The sequence below is a fragment of the Prionailurus bengalensis genome, chromosome A1 (genome assembly GCF_016509475.1).
Source record: "Prionailurus bengalensis isolate Pbe53 chromosome A1, Fcat_Pben_1.1_paternal_pri, whole genome shotgun sequence".
In the NCBI taxonomy this organism is placed as follows: domain Eukaryota; kingdom Metazoa; phylum Chordata; class Mammalia; order Carnivora; family Felidae; genus Prionailurus; species Prionailurus bengalensis.
In genome coordinates this window covers 211197745-211218619 of record NC_057343.1, presented here as the reverse complement: position 1 = coordinate 211218619, position 20875 = coordinate 211197745, and the positions used below count along the sequence as shown (strand labels likewise).

General features: G+C 41.8%; 1 protein-coding gene across 1 annotated transcript in view; it reads left to right on the top strand.

The window, feature by feature from the left end:
• SLC1A3 (solute carrier family 1 member 3) overlaps positions 1-20875 on the top strand; it is an 80923-nt gene that overhangs the window by 57771 nt on the left and 2277 nt on the right. Inside the window, exons 4-9 of the mRNA XM_043599816.1 lie at positions 4586-4790; positions 7646-7688; positions 11149-11441; positions 14145-14378; positions 14951-15145; positions 18551-18685. Of these exons, the coding sequence (XP_043455751.1) occupies positions 4586-4790; positions 7646-7688; positions 11149-11441; positions 14145-14378; positions 14951-15145; positions 18551-18685 (1105 nt within the window). The remainder of the gene's footprint in view (positions 1-4585; positions 4791-7645; positions 7689-11148; positions 11442-14144; positions 14379-14950; positions 15146-18550; positions 18686-20875) is intronic.

Genomic DNA, 20875 nt, shown 5'->3' with positions numbered 1-20875 from the left:
GAGAATTGACATTATTTATATGTTATCCTTTATACTTGGCTTTATACATACTTCATTTATCCAAGAAGTCATACCAAATAATATACCAAAAGAAATCTAATTTACAACATAGACGTATAGAGTTCCACATACATATTTATGAAATACTCCCTCCCTCCTCCATCCCCCAAAACCATGAATTTGGTGCATGTTTGTTAATGTTAACTGATTACCAAAAGACTGTCTTTATAAACAAAGAGGTAAATGCGTATTTACCTATTTGCTAAGAAACTCTTTTCTTCCTTCCTCTCTGTTCACAGTGACTGCTGCCTAAAATACTCAGGTATCTAAAGCAAAGTCTTAATCTTCTACATTCTAAAAAACATCTTATTTGATCTCTTTTATTTTTTCAAGTGTTCATTTATTTATTTTGAGAGAGAGCTTGAGCAGGAGGAGGGGCAGAGAGAGAGAGAGGTGAGAGAGAATCCCAAGCAGGCCCTGAGCCATCAGTGCAGAGTGCAGTGCGGGGCTCAAACTCACGAACTGAACCGTGATATCACAACCAGAGCTGAAATCAAGAGGAGGACCCCCAACTGAGTGAGCCACCCAGGAGCCCCTCGTTTGATCCCTTTTAGATGCTTACCTCATTGGTGAACATGTAATAGGCAGAAATGATCAATGGATTGCTATCTTGATAGCTGATTCTTGATGGGTCGGTTTTTAGAAAGGAAAAAAGGATTCACATACCCACAGCCAGCAAGTATCCATGACCCTTTACATTCCATTAGAACATGCTCTTGGCTGCTTTTCTAGGAATGGTGAGAAATGTGTACTAATTGATTAATTCTCTAGCTAGTCCTTCCGTGACCAGTGTCACCCACTTCCTCTTAAGGTAGGGAATGCCGAGTAACGTGCCAGAGTGTCTCCACAGTTACCTACCTCCACAGAATTTTCCTCCAGCCAGTTGGCTCATCTCAACATTGAACCCAGATGCAAGAGAGTTAGAGAAAGCTAGCATGGATAACAAGCAAATGAAATGTGGGTGACTCCTCGCTTGTCCATAAGAAGAGAGGTATAGTGGAAAGAGTGATCCCTTGGGAGTGTGGGTTCGAATTCTGCCACTGCCATTTACTAGCTATGCAACACTGGACAAGTTACTTAACTTCTCTGACCTCCTGTATCTTTACCTTCGGAATGATATCAACGACATCTACAACATAGAGTTGACATGAAATTTGATGAATATCTGCCATTGATTGGAGGTGGGGTTTTGTGGTAAGTTAGTGAACTAGCACCAAAGTTAATTCAAAATATATAAAGCATATAAACATAACAAACACGTCTTTATCATAAGAAGACCAGCCATGGTGCTTGTAGCAATTGTACGATATAGTATTTCTTGGATTTCAAGAAGGTCTCAATTCTGATGGCAGAATTGCCATTCGTAATAAAGATGTAAAGATGTCTTGAATGGGTCTGGTTTAGCTAAACCCAGCTCTAATGAAGAAAAAGAGACCAGTTGAGATCATTATCTTTACTACTTGCTCAGGAATGTGTTTCTCAAATGTATGTTTAGACAAACGCATAGTTGTTGTAACACAGTCCCATCAGTACCTACATACCCGAGTGACCTCCTGTCTCCCTTGCCCTGGTGCCTTTTACTTCCACATATTTTGAAGTGACAAGGTTCAGTTAAAACTTTCCCTTTCCAAACATGTAGGGCACTTCCTGCCAGAGTTTCCTTTTCTACAAAGTGATTTAGTACTTTACCCTTGCCCCCAGATGATCTGACATGTGTGTATAGTCTCTGATGTAGAGCTTTGTCTCAGATTTCAGGAGGCTGGGGGACAGAGATGGTCACAGAGTTTGGGTAAGGGAGAGAAAGAGTGACACTGCCCATATTGGGTTTTGTCTTCCAGAGCTCGCCCTCCATTTTCCTGGTTCCACCAGTATCGGGGCTATTCCCTGCGTGTGGCACACTGTCCACATCCGTCCTGCTTTTGCCCTCCTGACGGTGTGTGGCCTTGTCCCCAGTCCCCTTTAGTTTTACAAGCCTGTCTCAGGGGAAGGGGAATGGTCAGGGCTGGTGGGTGGTGAGGAGGAGATGGAGGACCAGGGGCAGAGGTGGGAAGGCCAAGCCCCCTTTTGGGAAAGGACCTACCTGGAGAATCAGCTAATGAAGACACTCCCCTCACCCCAACACATACACAACCCTCTTTCCTTGGCTGAAATAATAGCAGCTGTTGCTTTATCCTCTTTCAAAGGAAAAGGGCCAATATACAGAGATGGGTGAGGCCTCTCATTTGACTGTGGATTCTCCTTCTGGGCTCACTGCTAAAAAAATGCCTTGGTGGTTGTCTTCAGCTATTTCAGAATTTAAAAGTATGGAGAAAATACTTTTATATTGGTTTTCATTTTTAAATTTTAAAAAAATCCTATAAATAATACTCATTTCTTTGAGTTGATAGCCTTGTAGCTGTGGATTCCGGGATAACTTCAACCCCTACCCCATGGTGGGAGGGAGGGAGATTTAAGCCCCCTCCTTTGTTTGCCACTTTGGTTTCCAGTGCTCTGCCTTGACCACTTAGCGCTCTCTCTGAATAGCTATAGGTCGGGAATAGTGGGCAGGAACGTCAGAGAAGCGTTGGCGTGAGAACGGAACAGCACTACAGAATAGAAGGCAAGAGGGAAAGAAAGCATCTCAGAGGAAGAAAATACTGCTGCCTGGTACCCCCTAGCAGAGATATCCGGCCTATTGTGCCCACACCACTTGCTGCAGAAGAATTTCAGGCTTCAGTGGTGACAAGCTCAGGCTATAATGGGCAAGAGAGCAGGCCCCTTCTGAGAGAAATTATTTCAGGCACAGGAAGCCAAAATATTTGAGATGTGATTCAGACCTGAGGATGAAAATGGTGGGACGGGACACTTTGAGAACAGATTGGCCCATTTTGAAGGTTGGTGAAAGTGTTGAAGTGGCATCATCCCAATAAATGGATACTCAGCCCTGGGTTTCTTGAAATGCATGGGGAGGAGAAGTTAAATTCATGCATTAAAGCCAAAGTTGGCCTTGTTGTTTGTGGGAGCTGCAAGTGGTTTTCTCAGAGGCAGAAAGTACAGGAAGATTATTTACACTCCCACTCCATTTTATTTGTTGTTAACTAAGACATGAGACAGTCACTTAAGTGTTTTAAATCTGTGTTACAGGTTGTTGTTAAAAATAAGAACGTATCATAAGCATAATAATAAGTGTTTATTATGAACGACAGGGTTCAAATACAAATGAAATTATAAATTGAAAGCTCTGGCCTCAATTCCCACATCAGCTCATTACCATTCTATCATGTTTTTTGGGGCAAACCCAGCCAGTTATCTGGCAACTGTGGATACTATTTTTTCCAATACTTTACCTTACTCTAAATATGTTGGTATGAACAGGGTCACTACCTAAAGATTGAACCACTATTAGAATCTGATACTGATCATTGGGATACAGTATAACCTTTTAATACAATTTATAAAAACACAATTTTAAATAGTAAAGAAAATAGTCCCAATTCATTATAATTGGATTGTACTATAATTGGATTGTAGAGTTTTAGTGCGATTCAGGAGGGGAAAGAAAGAAGAAAAGTGGGGAAATAGCTAATGAAACAGAAGAGCTCATATTATTGTAATCTAATCTTCTGAGGGGTTTGTATCATTTCCAATTTTTTTCCATCCAAGAGGCATTAAGATGTGTTCCATTTGCTAGAGTAGTAAGGGAAATCTTGAAAGTCACGCCTCCTTTTTTACCTAGGATAACACCTCGTCTGAGGTAGACTTGGAAGAATGTCCTGAAAATAAGGGGGTGAAGATGTTTAACATGAGATGAGGTACTCCATGCCCAGGGGATGAGGTGGAAACATGAGAAGAACCCTACCAAAATAAAAAAAATTTTTTTTTTTTTTTGTAATTTTGATGAGATGAAATGAAATGAAACCACAGAGAAACTGTTTGAGAACTTTGGCTTTATTACATAATGTCTAATTTAAATGCAAGTTGAAGCTAAGTTAGTAGGTGATCAGGATAATGGCTTCAATTTTGCATAAAGACATCAAAAAAGAGCTCCCAAGTACTTATATAAAATAATAATTCTTGGAAGAATATTTAGTGCCAGTTAATCCTTGCGAGACACCACAGTAAGTTGAAATATGCTCAAGTTATCCTGCCAGAAAATTGTTCTAAGTAACTCTTCATCTACAGATACACACACGCTACTCGCTATGTACACTCATAGCCTCCCCATCCAGTAATAACATAGGAGACAATTTAAGGTCCTTTTCATATTATTAGAGAGCCATGTGAAATCAACTCTTGAGGCAAGAAAAGGGTGATCAGGTGTTTGCTGACACAGCTGATGACTAGCTATTCTATGGTGCTTTTTTTTTTCACCTTTTATGATGCCTTGACTAAAAATGATGCCAAGTTCTCATAACTTATGTAAAATCCCATTGCCGGGTGGAATGAGGGCAGGGGGGTATAGAAGGAAATACTGTTCCCATTACCCTCCACTGGAGAATTCCTTGGACTGACTTCCTGAAAATCTCCTTCTGTTTGCCTTCACCAGGAATGGCGGCCCTAGATAGTAAGGCGTCAGGGAAGATGGGAATGCGAGCTGTAGTCTATTACATGACTACGACCATCATTGCCGTGGTGATTGGCATAATCATTGTCATCATCATCCACCCCGGGAAAGGCACAAAGGAAAATATGCACAGAGAAGGCAAAATTGTACAAGTGACAGCTGCGGATGCCTTCCTGGACCTGATCAGGTACGTCTTTGCAAGCTCATCCTTTGGGTATGTTTTGACCACCCAACCCCTCATTTGGGGGAGCTAATCAAACCACAAAACAGGTGTCTAACTGAACCAGCCTTGCTGGGCTTTGCAATGAAGGTCACATCTTTACTTCTTTCTAATAGAAATTAAAGTAAATTTCTATTTTCTGATCTAATGGGAAAGAGGTGAGAAGAACAGAGAGAGGATATAGATTTTGAGTGCCCTGTTTTGAGGAGTCACTGATCACTGATCACTCTGTTCTCTGATCCCTCGGTTCTCCTTTCAGCTGTGCCACTTACCTTGGAATATTAATAAGCCTTACCCTACTTTTTTCCAGTTTTGCTGTTTAAGGTTAGCTTGTGTTCAAGTATAGCCTGTGGATTGGACTCTTCTAATTTAGAATTTGTCATCTGTATCATCATCCATTATACACAACAATTTCTGTCCAGAAGGGACTTTAATTAAAGATCATCTGGTCATACTTGTTCTAAGGTTTTCCTTTTATACCATTTATGAAGAAAGGATTTGGCAGAGCAGCAAGAAAAGATTAAAGGGTGGCTTCTTTGGCATTGTTTTGTATATAAACCATACACCGATTGCAAATGAGTCTTATCTGATTCTTGAAAGGGACTTGATGGCAGAGTCATCTCACACAGAACTGTGAAGTAAACCAAGGTTTGATCCTGACACCTTCCTGTTTGTTCTCTCTACACACCTTCGCTTGCATCAGTCAGATCCTGGCTGGAAGCATATTGCATATTCAAAAGGATCCCTGAGAGGGCTTTGCAAAGGTACAGACAGGGTTAAGGGAGCCTACAAGGGGTGGTAAGGCACCAGGGGACTGAAGGCAATAGGAAGGTGTTTTGTTGCCACCCCAGCTCTGAGGGGCAAAGGGAGGAATTCAGGAAGAGCTGTGGTCTTGGGAAAAGGCCCCGTGACAAGAATAATAGCTCTAATTTAGAGGGAGAGCACTGCTGCCCAACCTGTCAAAGAGAGAGCTGAAGAATGTGCATATCCACTTCCATGTCCCACTACCCTGTCATCTGTCGGCACATCCCACTGTACAAACCCAAAAGGAAGCCGGAAGGCAAGAGAGCCCACGTGCTACAACCCAAGGGGCCAGACTCCCAGAGTACAGAGCAGGATGGAGAGTGGGTCTAGAAAGACAAATGGAAGATACCCCAGCACAGGCCTCTATATTTCCCACCTGCTTGGCATTCCTCCACCATGTAGCCTTCCCAACCTATCCTCCCCAAACCTGGCCCTTTCCTCCCTACTATACAACTTTCTTACAAAGTGACTGGTTTACCAATCCTAGATGCCTACCCCAAAGGGTCGCCCGTTGATCATCTGAAAGAAAGTCTTCCTAGGGACTTGATTTCACATGCCATCTCAAGGGATGGCTCTGTGGCAGGTAGATTTAGCAGAGATTTGAGCAACAAAGGCTCTCTTCAGCAGCACTTCTGAATTTCTACCATGAATGACTTTGTACCATCTGTTTGTAAGAACAACCCAGCCCCATAGATCCTCTTCTTAAAAGCCCTTTCTAGGAGTTAATCACAATTATCTGAAGGTAAGAAGCCATCCTATATAACATTATTTTATACCAAGTTGTTACCTGATAGCTATGATTTTATTTAGTTCAGAAAATTAATTAAGGCTTTTCACCATTTTTTCATGAACTTTACCATTAGGTAGGTTAGGAGTATTTTATTATATTCTCTTTCTGTATAATTTCTACTCCTTGTTTAAAGAATTGGGATCTTGTCATCTCAATTCTGGTTGATCCATCTGAATGCTGTGTGTTTCTGCCTCTCCTTGCCCGCCCCACTGGTAGGCAGGTGTATGACTAACCTATCCCCACCCAGTCACTTGGCGTGGGCATTTTTCCTGAAATCTCCCGAACCCACATTTCTATCAAGATTTATAAAAACAGACTCACAGAGCGTAGATAGGAAGGAAAAGCAAATAGGATGGTCTAGGCAGTAAGAAGAAAGGGACTAGAGTTTTTAACCTTAAAATATGACTTTGATAGCACACAACTGCTGGGATCTCGGGCTCTGCAACTGCCTGGGCCATGTCTCCTCCCACAGTCTTCAACCTTGGAGTCCGAATGATAGTTTAATCCAGTCTCCTCTTCAACAGATAAATCAACTAAAACCTGAATAGGTGCAGTGACTTGGCCAAGGTCACACAGCTGGTTAGAGACTCTCCGGCTAGATTGTTGTCCCTTGAACTCTACCATGAACTCAAACACTGCTCTGAGAAAGTGACAAACTTTGCCACATGTACCACAAGTTTAAGTTTTGTGGGCCGTCTCCCTGTTGGTTACCAAGGAGCCTCAGAAGCTCCAGTAATTCAGAGTAAATATCCCATCCCCCAGAGGGCCTTTGGAAGGACTCTGTAGAGAACAAAATTCAGCAGTCTGACCATGGCATATGATTCAGAACATTCAGTCCCTGGACACATGGCACAAAACCAAAATGGCCACTATTCAATAATACCTCAGTTTACCAGAACATGTGTAGCCAAAGCTGTTTCCATTCTCACTTTGGTTCTTCCTGGGAGCGGGATTTGAAGATACAATGATGAAGTGAAAAATCCCATTGTCTGACAAAAGGACAGAGGAGTTGAATTTGAGATTTCCCTGGAAAATATGAACTACATGGGCCCCACTTAGGGATGACCATATGTCCCATTACAAGACATAAAATTCACCAACACCTTTCTTTTTTTCCCATATGCTACTTAGTTCAAAACAATCTTTACCTTAGACACAATGGAAAAGTGTTTAAGAAACAAACTTATTATTTGAGAACTTTTTCAAGTGACCATTATTTTCTTTGCAGGAATATGTTCCCTCCAAATCTGGTGGAAGCCTGCTTTAAACAGGTAAACACTCTATAGCCACTAATTCGCTTTTGAAATTCCTCTTTGGCATACCAAACAGAGTGGGACCTCCTTATCCATTTTGTTTTATTTTTTTTTCCATTTCTCTGCAGTAAGAAACACTCTTTTGCCAACCAGATGGAAAGCACTAGGGTTTTCTGGGGGATTTGTAGGGTGTGGGGAGGTCTTACCCTTTACCTTACTAAAGGCTTATTAGTTACCAGGTACTAAATGTGTCGCATACGAATAGCTCATCGAGTCTCTGTTAATTGTTAAAAAGGCCAATCAGGAGACTCCCTCCCTCTTCTTGTCCCCACATTCCACACACAAAAGCCCACCAAGCAAACAAATTCTAGTAGAAGACACATTTACAATTTGCTTTAAACATTAGAGAGATTATTCAAGTTTCTGGGTTTAATGTAAAAAGTGAATGGGTTGTGTTTTCTTAAAGTCTCCTAAGAGCCTTATGGATTCTATGTGCCAAGCACTAATGTTATATTCAGTCCTCACATGAATATGATGGGTATCATTGTCTTCATTTCATTGATGAGGAAACTCGTCTATGATAATTCAGGATGGTCTAATAGGCACAAGATCTTACAAGTAATAAATGGTAGATCCAGAATCCAAACCTACTGTGCTGACTCCAAATTCTATCCTCTTTCTGCTCCTACATTCTGCTTCCTGGAAAGGTTTGAGACACCTCCCTGGAGGCTATAGTGAGGTCCAGTTCCTTTTCCTTTTTGCCCATATCCAAACAGTTCTTGGCTGTCTGTGTTGTGGATACAAATATACTTTGCTGCTAGGGATTAAAGTTCATTCTAACTTCACCTGAATAAAAAAAGCTTTGTGGCCCAAAACATTAAAAGGAAAACACTTAGACATTCTGGGTTAAATAATAGTTCCAAAACATTTCTCCAGATGGTGTTACTTGACCCTAGTTGTAATTCCCTAACCCTATCTATAAAACAAACAAAATAAAACCCCAGCCTTGTGGAGGACTAAATTTTACACATACAAGTCACCCTTTGTCCCCCCACTTTTTAAAATTTTTGTTGACTATTTTTAATAGGTAATGTGTGCACACGCTGCAAGATTCAAACAGAATCCTTTCTTAAAAAAAAAGTTTAAGAAGCCCAAATCGAACTTTCTTTATTCAAAACCAACAATAACCATAAATAATAAACCCCTTTCAATCCAACAAGCCAACCCCAGCACCATGGGGCTGACTATTCCAGTTAGTCAGCTGGCACTGGACAACATCAAAAATGCTGATTTCTAGCAGCACCAGGAAAAGTGCAGACTTAAGCAGATTTATTGTATTTGGTTTGGGATTGCATTTACAGGATTTTGAAAGGGAAGCAAAAGTATCTTCCCAGATCTATTTGTCTTAGGCCAGAATGCAAACGAGGTTGCTATTTCTGTAGGCTACAAACTGGGTCTAAGGGGAAAGACTTGGAGGCTTAGGAAAGGCTAACCAGGATTGGAAATCTACCCTAGACAATCCATAAAATGCATAGGCATCCTGATGAAATAGAGATTTGAGAGTTGACAGGAATAGGACACCAAAAAGGGCCAGTTTCTTTGTTACTTAGAATTACAAGCAGTATCACTGGTTGTTCAGAGATGTGTCCCCAGTATTGACAGCTGGCCATCCTTGTTTGAGAATAGTGGTTTCCTATTGGACAAAAAAGTCTCCCATTCACTCTTGGTAGAGAAATGGCCCAGCACTTCATGTACAGCTGTGAGAACCAGTCAACATCCTTACATTATTACTCTCCCTGATCCTTGACTACCATCAACACAAAGGCCAGGAATTCTGCTCTCATTAAAATCATAGATGGATGGGCTTAATTGTTTTATATGGTCACAATCATATGTTCACATCTTCTGTCTGGGGCATCTATGCAGAAGCTATTGGGAAAACACCAGATCTTGAATACGAAGAGAAGTTCCTTTATTGACCTGAGAGTTAGGTTGTCATCCTCAGCTATTAATGAAACATCTATTCTTAAGAATAATATTATCAGAAGTGCCTAGGGGCGCCTGGGTGGCGCAGTCGGTTAAGCGTCCGACTTCAGCCAGGTCACGATCTCGCGGTCCGTGAGTTCGAGCCCCGCCTCGGGCTCTGGGCTGATGGCTCAGAGCCTGGAGCCTGTTTCCGATTCTGTGTCTCCCTCTCTCTCTGCCCCTCCCCCGTTCATGCTCTGTCTCTCTCTGTCCCAAAAATAAATAAACGTTGAAAAAAAAAAATTAAAAAAAAAAAAAAAGAAGTGCCTAGAAGACCTTTGTTGGGGAATTTTTAAATTGTTTTAAATTTTGTTAAGTTTTTAAGTTAATTCCAGTTTAGTTAACATACAGTGTTTATTAGTTTCAGGTATACAATATAGTGATTCAACAATTCTATACATTATTCAATGCTCATCATGATAAATTCTCTCTTTAATTCCCATCACCTATTTAATCCATCCTCCCACCTACCTCCCCTCTGGTAACCACCAGTTTCTTCTCCATAGTTAAGAGTCTGTCTCTTGGTTTCTCTCTCTCTCTCTTTTCCCTTTGTTCATTTATTTTGTTTCTTAAATTCCACATATGAATAAAATAATATGGTATTTGTCTTTCTCTGACTGACTTATGTCACCTAGCATTATACCCTCTAGCTCCATCCATGTTGTTGCAAATAGCAAGATTTCATTCTTTTTATGGTTGAGTAATACTCCATTGTATATATGTACCCCACATCTTCTTTATCCATTCATCAGTAAACAGTCACATGGGCTGCTTTTATAATTTGGCTATTGTAAATAATGCTGCTATAAACATTGGGGTGCACATGGGATTTAAAATTTTTACTATTCAATGAAATCCCCAGCTAAGTCTAGTCCCTAAAGGGTTTTGTTATTGAGCACCATTAACCAATAGTAGTGTAGTACTTTAAAATTTACAAGATGTTCTCATATATTCTGCTCAATTTGATCAGAATTTGTTCTGTTCAATTTGTTCTACCCTGTGAGGTAGAACCACCACAGTTCTTTCTGTTTCACAGCTGCAGAACATGAGCTGAAGGATGTTCAGTGATTTGTCCATGATCCCATAGCATGATCCTATAGACAGTAAAGGGACTATTGTGAATGTTTGGATTTATAGTTCTTAAAAGCCCATTATAGTCATTTTATTAGGGTTTCAAAAAAAAAAAAAACAACAACCCTACTTCAACGTCTTCAGCCAGATACCTCTTTCCTGTTAAGATATGCTTTATAGTTGAGTGCGTGTGTGTCTGTCTGTGCTGAGGAACTGGTAGGGGTTCGTCACAGATTAGATGGATAGATGATAGATACCTTCTATAACACTATTCTCTGAATGCAAGGTATTGTATATGATTATAGAAAATTTGGACAACAGAAAAGTTAAAAACAGAAAACAAAAATCACCTTTAATCCCTGTTGTGCCTTTTCTTTTAAAGTTTAAAACCAACTATGAGAAGAGAAGCTTTAAAGTGCCCATCCAGTCCAATGAAACACTTGTGAGCGCCGTGATAAACAATGTGTCGGAGGCCATGGAGACTCTTACAAGGATCACAGAGGAGCTGGTCCCAGTTCCAGGGTCTGTGAATGGCGTCAATGCCCTTGGACTAGTTGTCTTCTCCATGTGCTTTGGATTTGTGATTGGAAACATGAAAGAGCAGGGGCAAGCCCTGAGAGAGTTCTTTGATTCTCTTAACGAAGCCATCATGAGATTGGTAGCAGTGATAATGTGGTACGTATTTCCATTGGCTACATATGCTGTATCCAGATGCTTATTACCATCAACATGTGTTCTGTAGTGAGGAAGATGCCACCAGGCAGGATAGCCAATTGCAACAATTCCACGTGGGTAAACACAAGAAAATCAATGATTTTCTGGGCCTGTAGTGGCCTTGAACCTGTCTGCAAGCCTCTCTTAATAAGTTTGCTTCCTTGTTTTTGAAAGGTGTCTACTTCTTCACTCTGGTGCTGATGGGATCCCATTCCTCATTCCTTCATTTTATATCTATTTAGTCTATATCTATTCAATATATGTTCATTAAGTGTCTACTATATGCCAAGCATATAATGCCAGGTACTCTGGACATAGCAATGAAGAAAATAGACGAGGATGTCCTAGAGCTTATATTCTTTTAAGTGACATAGAAAATAAACACACAAATCCACCATGTGCTTTAGTAACAAATACTGTGAAAAAATAAATAAAACAGCAGATTTTCTTTTGTGTGATCTGATATGATAAAAGGCAACTGGGGAAGAAGCATAAAATTTGCCTTGGGTGGTTTGGATGGTGCACAAAAGCCTCTAAGGAGGTGACTTTGTTGCTAAGATCTGACTGACTAGGAGAAGCTAGCCATTCAAAGTGCCAGGGGAAGAGCATTCCCAGTGGAGGGAAAAGCAAACATAGAGGCCCCTTGACCTTCAGAAAAAGTAAGATTGCCTCTCCTCTGTTTCAGCCCTAAGAAAGAGACATCAAATGGCAATTTGGTGGACCGCCTGAAGGACTCATGGGAAGCATTATAGAATGCCAATCCACAGTTTATAACAAAACTTCCTTCAAATAAAGTTGAGAGTAGGGTACAAATGAAAACACTAAATCTGCAAAGCAACATTGACCTTGGAAAGTAAATTCTCGCCAGCTGGGAGAGAACCGTTTGATTGGTTTAGGCCTCATGTAGGGGTTACTTTCCCTTTGGCCTTTATTTTTAATCCAGACTCCTTCTTGGCACTGGAGGGACGGAGGCATCCATTTCTAAGAAAAGCCCTCGCCAACATGATTAAAAATATCCTTTGTCTTTATTGCCTCCAAATCCCAGAGAAATCCATTTTTCAGGAGCTTGTATGAGGTGGATGTGAACTTGGGCACGAAGACTAATCAGAATGTGGTCTCCACAGGAGCCCTTGATTGAAATCCTGGGGCCCCTCCTTTGAAATCCTGGCAGAGCTGAAAGTGGACATTTATCTTCATATTATGAAAATGCCTCCACCTTTCACCTCTTTTATGAAAGAAGCCCATTCAAGGCTGCTGAATGAACCTCACATGTAGCTTTTCTAGCTGTACATTTGCCTGCACATTCAGCCTTGAGTTATTACATTTCTGAAAACAGGTACTCTTATAATTTCCTGGCCTGTGTTTTTAAAGGACGTTTAAAAGAAGCATTGTATTTTTCAACTTGAAATAAGACCTCCACAGTTCTCAGCAGACCCTTCTCCTTCAGGGTGATTGGCCCCTCTGTTTTTGGTAACGTGAGTTTGGGCGTAGTTCACTGCATACATCAAGGGGAGTTGAAAGCAGGGCAGAGGGATCTTGATGCAACAGGGGTTGCTATACATACAAGTTGTTTTGTGTCTCATTTGTTCATTCTTGCCAGGCTACAGGGGAAGATCACAAATGTCAGTAGCAGCGGGTGGGTGACAATTACTTAACTAGAACATCTGTAACCTGATCGTGGCGGTACCTGCATACACATTGTTAATTTGAATAGCTTTGGATTGATTATATGGTTGCCTTCGATCTGTGGGAAATGGTACTAGTTTTCCATTGTCACTATAACATGAAATTTACTCAGTAAATTTATTTAAAAGCTGATTTGAAGACTAATACTGAGTGATAGTGTAAGTGGTATGTAATATGGGGGAAAAGTAACAAAACGGACTTTGATTAAGAGAGATGACTGCAAATCTAAAACACTGAAGTGGCATTGTGTGTCTTGCTTTAAGTTGGAACGCAGGCTCTGATGTGGGAAACCCTCCCAAAGTCTGGATATTGGTTCAGTGGATTCTGGCTGTGCAGGGTACTTAGAAAGAGAACAAAAGGCAGGGGGAGTTGGGTGGCATCTGAGGACCGCAAAAGTGACTCAGATGAGGTGAAAGGAGAATGATCTAGAAAAAGAGGTGAAAAAAAAAAAAACTAAATAAATAAATAAATAAAAACCCCACAAAACCTCTGTACCTGTCTTTTATCATAGGCTAAGGAGAAAAAAAAAATTGTGGCCTAGCGAAATTCTGAGAGGAAAGCCTGATTATGCGCTATTTATAGTTAAATTTATATTTAAAAAAGAAAAGAAAAGGGGCGCCTGGGTGGCTCAGTCATTTGAGCATCCAATTTCAGCTCAGGTCCTGATCTCCTGGTCCATGAGTTGGAGCCCCACATCCAGCTCCGTGCTGACAGCTCAGAGCCTGGAGCCTGCTTTTGATTCTGTGTCTCCCTCTCTCTCTCTCTGCCCCTCCCCCACTCATGCCATGTCTCCCCCCCCCCCCTCAAAAATAAATAAATTTTAAAGAAAAGAAGTTCACAGTTTCTGCAAGTTCTAATAGTCTCCTGGGCACAAAAAGTGTGGAAATAACCCTCACGTTTTCTTGTCACGTGGTAGTTTCTTTGGAATAGCTCATTGGAGATCAGGCTTCCGACTGTGCGTATGTTGCTTCTACATAGGTACGCCCCTCTGGGCATCCTCTTCCTGATTGCAGGGAAAATTGTTGAGATGGAAGACATGGGAGTGATTGGGGGGCAGCTTGCCATGTACACAGTGACGGTCATCGTCGGCCTGCTCATTCACGCGGTCATTGTCCTGCCCCTCCTCTACTTCTTGGTAACTCGGAAAAACCCTTGGGTTTTTATTGGAGGGTTGCTGCAGGCACTCATCACAGCTCTAGGAACCTCGTCCAGGTATGTATGGATATATGTGTGGCTTATTCCTATCAAGAAATGTAGCTCAAACTTAACTTTAATCCAGAACCCTGGGAGGCAGGCGGGGGGCAGGGGGTGCGGTTCTGGGTTTTACACTTCCAGGCATATGAATTGGCCTTTTCACTCAGGTGCTAATCAGACCTAGTTGGGATTGAGGGAATGGTTGGCTCTCCTTTGGGGAGACAAACGTATCAGCTATTCCCTTCCTGCCCACTGTCATCTCTCTCTTCCAGTTGACCTTTGCCTGAGGGAAAGATGGCAGAGTCACTCGGCACAGGCCATGAGGATAGGGGATAATCACAAGTGATGCCTCACAGAAGAACCCAGGAGCAGGAGAGCTGCAAATAACCCAGTGAGGGGACCCACACTGTTGCTAACCCTAATCCCCTATTTATACAAGTGCTGACTTAGTTCCCTTTAAATTAGGACATGGGAGAGGAAGGAACTCTGTCCAGAGTACCAAACACAGGGTCATGGTCTAAACCATCTGGACGATCAGCTGACACACCTTTTTTTTTTTTTTTTTTTTTTTTTTTTTTAACCATTCTCAGTTCTGCTACCCTACCCATCACCTTCAAGTGCTTGGAAGAGAACAATGGTGTGGACAAACGAGTCACCAGATTTGTGCTCCCAGTGGGGGCAACCATTAACATGGATGGGACTGCACTCTATGAGGCTTTGGCTGCCATTTTCATCGCTCAAGTTAACAACTTTGAGCTGAACTTTGGACAGATTATTACAATCAGGTATGAGGAAAGTTCTACACAACATTTGCTTAAGAATGACTTTACGTGATGAGACGGTGATCAGGGATTGGATAAAGAAACTTATTGGAAAGCAGATCATACATAAACCGGAGGTTGGGGTTTGTGGCAATAGCTTTACTTTTGATATTTAGATATTTTTATTAGTTTTTTTAAATTACAGATGTACACATTTATTAATAATGAAATTCTAATAATATAGAAATGTAGATAGTAAGAAGTGTAACTTACCTGCCACTATCACCCCCCCATCTTTCCATAGGTGACCACTGTTAATGTTTGGGGTACAAAAACCATTTCTAGTGCCTAGACACACACACACACACACACACACACACACTTTTTTTGTAATTAATGGAATCATACCATGCATACTGCTTGCCACTGGATTGATTTATTTATCAATGTACCATCGATAAAACATCTAACTCTTTTAAAATCTACAGAATATGGGGTGCCTGGTTGGCTCCGTGGGTTAAGTGGCCGACTTCAGGTCAGGTCATGATCTCACGGTCCGTGAGTTCAAGCCCCACGTCGGGCTCTGTGCTGACAGCTCAGAACCTGGATCCTGCTTTGGATTCTGTGTCTACCTCTCTCTCTGCCCCTCCCCTCCTCATGCTCAGTCTCATTCTATCTCTCTCTCTCTCTCCCAAAAATAAATCAAAACATTAAAAAAAAATTTTTTTAATAAAAAAAATTTAAAAAAATAAAAATAAAATCTACAGAATACATAGTATGGATATTTCTTTTTTAAAAATGTTAGATTAGGGGCGCCTGGGTGGCGCAGTCGGTTAAGCGTCCGACTTCAGCCAGGTCACGATCTCGCGGTCCGTGAGTTCGAGCCCCGCCTCGGGCTCTGGGCTGATGGCTCGGAGCCTGGAGCCTGCTTCCGATTCTGTGTCTCCCTCTCTCTCTGCCCCTCGCCTGTTCATGCTCTGTCTCTCTCTGTCCCAAAAATAAATAAACGTTGAAAAAAAAATGTTAGATTATACTTCAGTTTTAAATAGCATTAAAATGCATTAGCTTTTACTGACAGTATTAAAAAAATACACTTGAAAAACTGGATTAACATTTTCTCTTGGGTTAATTTTTAGGCACTATAAAATAGAGGAGAGGCCACATGGACAAATAGATTGAGAATTTTATTTCCGTGGACTATTTTTTAACTATTACATTTGAGGTATCTGGTGAAAGGTAATTTTCCTTCCCACACCTTCCCCTAATTTTTTAGTTTCCTTCTCCAGAGGCAACCACTGTGGCTTGCTAATTTCTTTTATATTCTTCTGGCACTAGCCCATGCATATCCACGTGCATATGTGATTGTAACCCCCCATTTTTACTCATTGACAGTCAGTTATGCACAACAGACCAATAAGTGACTGCAAGAGAGACTCAAATCCAGAGCAGACCCTCCTCTTCAGTGTGTGTGTGTGTGTGTGTGTGTGTGTGTATGCGTGTGTGTGTGAATTATTATCAGCAATTTATTTTGGATATCAAAATAGTTTTTGCACTTTTCATTATAAAAACTATCTTACAAATGGGAAAGTTGAAATAAAATGATGACAGACATCTACCCAAATCCAACAATTAACATTTTACCATTTTTTGCCTCTTTCTCTGCCTTCATTAAATTTCACATATACAGAGTCCAACATAGGTCTCCTGAGAATAAGAGTCATTTTCTACATAACCACAGTAGTAGGAATCTTTAAAATACTTCCAGAATACCCACTCTGTACCCAAATTTCCCCAGTTGCCCCAAAAATATCTTGTGTAGCTTTTTCCCCTAGACCACAATATAATCCATATCTATGGCTTGCATTTGGTTTTTATGTCATTTTAGTCTGTTTTCAATCTCTCAATTCCCCCACCTTTTGTGTGTGTGCACACATATGTCTATTTGGAAATAAGTTATGTTAGACTCCATATATATGTTTTGAGTTACTGGAAAATAATAATAGCCGTAGGATGCGTGATGATTAAAAAATGAGGCCGATCATGGCCAGAAGTGAGTGGCCTGGGGGTTCTGGGAGGCCTGAGCACAGTCTGACCACACTGGGACTGGGAGTCAGTATCTCAGGTCACCATAACCTATTCTTGGGCATACTCTGGTATACTGGTTGAAAATCCCTGAGTTATAAACAAAGGTTCAGTTGCATGTGACAGAGTAAAAAAATAATAATAACAATGAGTGACTTCAAGACAGAACTGCATTTTTTCCTCATGTGGAACAGCTCTGTTCCACAAAGCCCTCAAGGCTGGTAGGTGTTTTACAGTGTAAGGGACTGGGGTGTCGTTTCCATCGTCTCTGGGGTGTCACCCTCATCCAAATGGTCCAGGATGGCTTATCATCACCTCCAAATCTTAGCCACTGGGAAGAGGAGGAGGGCATAGCGTGCAAGGTACTTGGTCACTTTCATCCATATTTCATTGGCCAGAACTTAAGCTCCAAGGGAGGCTGGGAAACGTAGTCTTCATTCTGAACAGCCATTTACCAACTAAATACTCTAGTACCACAGAAGAGGGACAGTATGAGGGAACCATATAGTCTCCTCCACAGACGTACTGCTTCATTAATTCCACTTTATATCTAGGTAATACTTTACTATTTATAAAACATTTTCCACAGTGTCACATCAGCCTGAATCAAATAGGTATTTAACAGAGTCCTAGACAGGTTGTATGCCTTACAAATCAGGTCTACACTGCCTCCATAAAAAATATTTATAGTCATACAGAACTTTGTTCATAAATCATTTGCTTTTGCATTAATAACTTTGATTTGTTTTTCTGACCACATTAACCTTACAAGTTCAGTAACTTTACAATCCTCTACTTGGACAGAATTATTGGAAACAAATTGTTATTGTAACTATGCAGTCTTTTAGACCTTGGAAAATATTTTCAGGTATGTGCAAAAGTACATAACTACCTATTTCTTCATTTAAAAATGGCTGTAGTTGGGGCACCTGGGTGGCTCAGTCGGTTAAGCGTCCGACTTCGGCTCAGGTCATGATCTCACCATCTGTGAGTTCAAGCCCCGCGTCGGGCTCTGTGCTGACAGCTCGGAGCCTGGAGCCTGCTTGGGATTCTGTGACTCCCTCTCTCTCTGACCCTCCCCGTTCATGCTCTGTCTCTCTCTGTCTCAAAAATAAATAAACGTTAAAAATAAAATAAAAATTTTTAAAAAAGAACCTCTTCATAAATACTGGTTAACATTATTGTTAGCTCCGTGGGTTTTTTACACTCTCATCTAAAGGTTTCTAAAGCACGTCCTCTTCTGTTAACCTGGCAAGTCAGACATCGCCGCTGTGCATGGTTTTTCCAGGGCCTATCATTTGGGGAGATGTGTACAAATGTTTTACGTTTGGGGAATTCTTTTAACAGCATCACAGCCACAGCCGCCAGTATCGGGGCAGCTGGGATTCCTCAGGCGGGCCTGGTCACTATGGTCATCGTGCTGACATCCGTGGGCCTGCCCACCGACGACATCAGGCTCATCATCGCCGTGGACTGGTTTCTGTGAGTATGCTCCGACTGCCTCCCGGCTTGCTGTCGCAGGGACCCCCTCTGTCTTCCTAAGGAACCTGGCAGCTGGGCACTCCCGCCAAAAGGGCTCCAAGAGCAGGGGCAGCTTGGCGTGTAATTGCATTGTCCTCACCGCCTGGTCCCTGCCCTTATCTGGAGGCCAAGTCCCAGACACCAAGCGCTCTCGCTCCCTTATCAGCCCAGGGGGCACATCTGGCAACTACACTTCTCACTCCATAAAGCCATCCGGCGATTGGGAAACCGGCTGTCTGAAAGCCGACATAAATCAGCAAGGCATTTTCTGAATTGCACAACACGTCCCCGTGGTGGTGAGAACAGAACTACAGGCCCCACACACTGGCTCAGGCCCTTTTCCTTGTGCTTCCCATTCCAATGGCGTAATGCAGCACAGATGTGCGCATCCGAACCCAGCGGGGAGAGGGGCAGCCGTGCAGTGGGAGAACTAGTGAAGCAGAAATGACTTTTGGCTCTGGGGAAAAGGCACCCCCCATCCCCTCAGACCCTAATTTGGGGGGCCCAGCCCTCTCTCATGTTCCCCTCACCCTTCCAGCTGACATTATCTGCCTCTTTTCTCTCATAAATTCCCTTTCCATTGCAAAAACATCTTTTCACAGGCTGCCCAAAGCCAATGCCTAGAAGGACACAGTAGATGCTGGAGTCAACTGTATGTTGTCTTCACTAGAAGGGTCACAAGGAGCTGACGGGTGTGCTCAAGGCACGATAGGTGGCAGCAGGGTAGGCAGTTGAGAGCATGAGTCCCACAGTCACTTGGATCTGTTTGCATCCCAGCCCGGTGTGACATTGGGCAGCCTCACCAGCCACCCCAGTTTCCACCTCTATAAAATGGAGATGATAATGCCATCCACCACCCCCTGGGGCTGCGAGGATTAACTGCAATGATGCACGGAAAGCATTCAGCCCACTGTTGGGCCCACGGTTGGCACTCAACTCCTTGAGGACTTTTATAGTGTAAAACTGTGATTCTCAAAGCTTTTAGCCTCAGGACCCCTTTATACTTAAAAACTACTGAGGATCCCAAAAGTTTTTATCTATATGGATTCTATCAATATTTATCATATTAGGAAAACAGACAGTTTTTTAATTTTTTTATGCTTTTATTTTATTTTTGAGAGAGAGACAGAGTGCGAGCAGAGGAGGCACGGAAAGAGAGGGAGACATAGAATCCAAAGCAGCCTCCAGGCCCTGAGCTGTCCGCACAGAGCCTGACTCGGGGCTTGAAGTCATAGACCATGAGATCATGACCTGAGCTGAAGTTGGATGCTTAACTGACTGAGCCCCCCAGGCGCCCCGAAAACAGACATTTTTAAGTGCTAAATTCATTTAAAGGTTATAATAAATTCATTACATCTTAACATAATATTTTTGCAAAAAAATGTCATTTACCAAACTAAAAATTTTGGGAAAAGAATGATGCCCTTTTATTTTATTTTTGGAAATCTCCTTAGTGTCTGGCTTAATGCAAGACAGCTGGGGTCTCCTAACTGCTTCTGCATTGAATCTGTTGTGGTATCTTTTGTGTTATGTTGTAGTCTTTACAAAACCCCACGAGGCTTTATGAAAAATGAGAACAAAAAAGGGCAAATAACATCTAGCATTATCACAAAAATAGTTTTGGGGCATCTGGGTGGCTCAGTTGGTTAAGCATCTGGGTAGGCTCAGGTCATGATTTCATGGTGGGTGAGTTCGAGCCCCAAATCGGGCTCACTGCTGTCAGCGCAGAGCCTGTTTTCGGATCCTCTGTCCCCCTCTCTCTCTCTGCCCCTCCCTGTTCGTGCTCTCCCCTCTGTCTCTCTCAAAAATAAATTAACATTAAAAAATAAAATAAAATCGTTTTGACCACAGGCACCCCCAGGGGTCTCTGGATCACACTTTGAGAACCGCGGATTTAAAGGAAGGTGAATTGTAGGAAAGAGAGGCAACGAGAAATTTTAAATAAAAGGAGAAAGGGAAGGGTCATTACCCACTGTTAGGACTGGAACTAGTAACTGAAGATTGGTAATCTATATATCCTTATAACTTTTAGTAACTATTATAAATATTATGTGTATTATGTGATGCTGCAATTGGTGGATACACCAAGCAGAATTTTAAAAAGATGCCTCTAAAGACTTAGCAGCCGGTTCACAGTATGAGCTGAGATCA